This window comes from Theobroma umbraticum, unplaced genomic scaffold, assembly GCF_002168275.2.
Source record: "Theobroma umbraticum cultivar Fairchild unplaced genomic scaffold, ASM216827v3 scaffold_204.0, whole genome shotgun sequence".
NCBI classification, from domain to species: domain Eukaryota; kingdom Viridiplantae; phylum Streptophyta; class Magnoliopsida; order Malvales; family Malvaceae; genus Theobroma; species Theobroma umbraticum.
Window position 1 is genome coordinate 5,546,563 of NW_018397267.1, and position 4,151 is coordinate 5,550,713.

The 4,151-nt window shown below is 37.0% G+C and overlaps 1 protein-coding gene across 1 annotated transcript; it reads right to left on the minus strand.

Moving 5' to 3' along the window:
- Positions 1-1,081: 1,081 nt before the first annotated feature.
- On the minus strand, positions 1,082-2,948 carry LOC110424044 (protein BIG GRAIN 1-like B). Its single transcript, XM_021438519.1, has one exon. The coding sequence runs from the start codon at positions 2,487-2,489 to the stop codon at positions 1,203-1,205; it is 1,287 nt and encodes a 428-aa protein (XP_021294194.1). The 5' UTR covers positions 2,490-2,948; the 3' UTR covers positions 1,082-1,202.
- Positions 2,949-4,151: the final 1,203 nt, after the last annotated feature.

Here is a 4,151-nt window from a genome sequence, read left to right on the forward strand (position 1 = left end):
TTAATAATTAAATTAGAATAGAGAGGAGAGTCAAACTTCAACCTCTTTTTTACACAATGGATAATAGTCTGCGAAGCTGCTGATCCCCTTTTAAAACTAATGTAAGCAACTAATGCGTTACATGTGCTTATTAAGTGCCTAAGGCAGTGGATAAAATTAATTAATTAGGGAAAGGTGAAGAAAGAGGAATGTTAATTGGCAATGTATATATGGTTTGAAAATGAGAGGTTTGGGTGTAATATTTTAGGGGAATGGAGAGCATTTTCAACCCTTGCTCATAACTTGGAAGCCAACCGAATTTGACATCAAGGGCTTAGAGGATCAAAGATTAGATCCTTTTGTCCACTGCTTTTGAGACCATGTATCTATCTCCGCTCTTTTCTTTTCCATTAGCCTCGATTTTACCTCCTCCCACTACCCGTACTAAAGCTATATATATGCCGTCACCGGAAAAATATATGCTCCGGCGAGAAACTTCACTAAAAATAAAAAAGGAATATTTAAAGTTTCTGTGTGTATATATATATATATATATATATATATAGAGAGAGAGAGAGAGAGAGAGAGAGAGAGAGAGCCCAAAAATGTTAAAAAAGCTAGCTATTGATGCATTAACAGTCTCTTTTTGACTAATAACCCCAAGGGAAAATGGATGTATGGTGGTGAGTAGTGTTATTGTGAAGCAATTAAGGACCCACAAATTTGACAGCAAAAGAAAAAGTTTAGTATTTCTTTTCTTTTCTCTTGCCGTGGGATGATAGGAGTAGAAAATCTGCCTTTGCTTTTCACCTCATCTAATTTGCTTCACCCTCTCTTTACTAATTGTTTTCCCCTCCCCTTCTCTCTCTCTCTCGCGTGTGAACAAGGATTTCAGAATCTTCAATCACTTCTGTCTTAGCTACAACTTTATTTTCTTTCTCTTTACACAATGATCATCATGTTCATGCCCTCTCTCTTTCTCAACCATTTCTGCTTATCATCTCTCCTTACCCTTTCTTTCAAGATCTACCCATGATTGCTCATTGTTTAAGGAAATCAAAGAGAAAAAATTAATCAAACTAAAGTAAAGAAAGAGACTAAATTTAATGGTATACCAAAAGAGAAATATTATTCTTTGATGTAAACCCCCAAACCATTTAACTAATAGAACTAATTAGTACTAATATATATATATATTATTATTATTTTTTGCTTTTTGGGAATTACACAATCAAACCATTAGCAATGGCTCGATTAGTATCGAGATGGGTTGTTTCATACACAGGCAATTCTTCTCGATACCTTTCAATACCAATAGCTGAAAGATTATCCAATTCAAAGAGGTCGGAACTTGCATAACTTGCTGCGTCTTCTTCGTCGTCGTCTTCATCATCATCACTAGAATCTCCATTGCCATTGCAGACATCTCTCATATCGTACTCTTCCTTCTTTTTCTGGTAACTCTTTAAAAGATCCTTTGCAGCTTCCACGACTCGACGGTTTTCTTCCATGTTGCGGAACTCAAGCTCTTTGTTGCTTGGTTTTCTAATCATGGACGTTTGATCATTTTCATAGTGAATGCTTTTATGTCCACATGGCCTGGAATCCTCATCAAGAATAACGCTAACAGGACAAAACCTGACCGACCTTTTTGTCCCATTACTGCTTAACTTCCCTCTTGAAGATGGAGTCTTGCTCAAACAGGATCTCGAAAACGAGGAAGCTGAAGAACATGTTGATGATGCTTGCTCGGACTTTAACTTCCTTTCCTCGTACCCTGACGATGAAATCTTTGCCTTCTTGGCATTCCCTGCAGTGAAAAGCGAGTTAAGGAAACTTGCAAGCCGACCACCTGGAGAAATCGGCTGCTTAACCTTCTTGAGGTCACTGTAAATCTTCAAGGCCTTGGATTTTGTTCTCACAAAACCACCTTCATGCTTTGGCTTTTGTGTAGCAGCATGGAAACTGTTTTCAACTTCATGTTGAGGCCTTTCGTATCTCTCGGGCCGAGCAGAGACGCTCGTCCGAATAGGCTTAGGCCTATGAGTAGTGTAATGACTTGACGATGAAGATGATGACCTTGATTTTGCATTATAAAAGGAATCTGATTCTGAGGATGAAAACCCACCACCGCAGCTGGAATCAGAGGAGCTGGAGCTCGAGTTCAACAACACGGGATCAAAGTCATTTCGAGAGTTTCTTTCAGAATCCGCCATGGATTTTCGTCTAATGGCAACCTTGTTATCACAGCTCGCTTTCTTTTCCATCCACTTCTCGATCATGCAAGCACGTTGAAGGCTCGTCATTTCTTCTTCTTTCAATGAACAATTATTGCTGTGCTTCTTCCTCATGGTAGTTTCTCTGTAGAAAATCAGTTCTTCCTCTCCTTTACTACCGTTGGATTCATCAATAGAACGGTAGATAGCATCAAGAAGAGTAGAAGAGAAAGATGGGTTTTCTCTCCTGTTTCGATACCGATCTTCTCTTGGCAGTTTAACCCACATATCCATGGCTTTATAGGGTTAAAAGAAAAAAAAAACAAAAAAGAGAAGAGAAGTTGAGGAATGAGGAGAAACAGAGAATCGAACAGTGGGATATGAATGATATTGTTTGCTCTTTCTTGTCTGCTTCAAAGAGTGTCAAAAGCCGGTTACAAGTGAAAGAGAGAGATTAATGGCAGCAACCATGATTAATTATGCGAAAGAAACAAAGGACATTTTGAAGACAAAGACTGACTCTCTCCCTTTCTCTTTCTGTTCTTTTTTGCTCTCTGCAAAAGAAAGAAAAAATCCTTATGAAATAAAGAAAGCAGACATTTTCATTGATGGGTTCTTGATGGCTTCCAGGGAGAGACACAGGGAAAAATAAAAGAAAGAGAGAGTAATGAAAGCCAAAAGCCACGCCTGAAGAGAAGAGAGAAACAGAGAAGATGATTTGAGAGAGAGAGAGAGAGAAAGAGAAAGACTGTGGTTTTTTTTTTTTTTAAGTGTCTCTCTCTTTCACAAGCACTTATAAATCCTCACACACACTTGGGTAAGTGGGTCCTAGCTGGAAACAATGCCAGGGTGGAATGATGATGTGGCAAATAAACTAATAATTTAATTAGCTCAACCTTTTGGCCTTAATTAATTAATTAAGTTGTTAATTAATCACACCTTCTTTTCTAAACTGTTCTACACACATTTTGCCCTCTCCCCTCACATGAAGTGACCTAAGATCCTTGCTTTTCCTTGCAAAAGATAAAGATCAAAAGGAAAGAAAGATAAACTCATTAATGTGCATGATGATTGTGTGCATAGAGAAGCTGTTGATACTAACAGCAAAGCCAAGATTGATCTGGGTCCATATGATTTCTTTCTTTGCTTTTGTATATTTTTTTTTGCTCCTTTAATTAATGTATAGTATTAGAATAATAGTTCAACCATTGAAAATAGAAATGATCAGGTACGGGAAATTACATGACAATTATTCAAAATCTCTGCAGCTATATACAGTTAAAGGATGTTTTGTTTTAAGGTAAAGACTAGTAATCTTGTTCAACTTCAAACTCTGGAGCCAAGCTGGATACTATATAGATTTGGGGCAATTATGCTGTTAAGCATTATTGTCAAAGCTGAGCATCAATTTTTGTTCTTCCCTCCACAGTCAACTAATGCGGCTCCTTGGATATTTTGACCTTGAAAAAAGATTCTGAAATAATCTCATGAACAGCAATAATTCTGTGCCCGTCAGTATTATAATCACCAGAGAGTTGATTCAAACATATGAAGGTTTTTCTTCAATGGGGGGATTGGTTTGAAGACTCAAGAGCACTGGGGGGTCAACATCAGAGGCCAATTCCCTATATTTCATGTTTACAGACCTTATTTATGAAGAACTTTGTAGACGCAAGTCATTTTCCAGCTGGTTCAATTCATGTTCTTAATTTTTATTTATTTTTTTTGTCGCATTTAGAATACTTCCAATATCATTGAAGATTTTAATAATGTATTTGTCAATACAGTTATGGGTATTATTATAGTGATAAAAGGAATGTTGTCATTGATAACTCTGTCTATAAGCCTGAATTGTTAGAATTCTAAATGTTTATCCGATGTGTTAAAAGCTTTGATATCTGAAACTGTTTTCCATGAAACTTGTATAGGAAAAGAAGCAAATGGAGATGAGGAATG

What these genes read in the sequence shown, in the direction of transcription:
- LOC110424044 (XM_021438519.1), bottom strand. Translation starts at nt 2,489, where the DNA reads ATGGATATGTGGGTTAAACTGCCAAGAGAAGATCGGTATCGAAACAGG.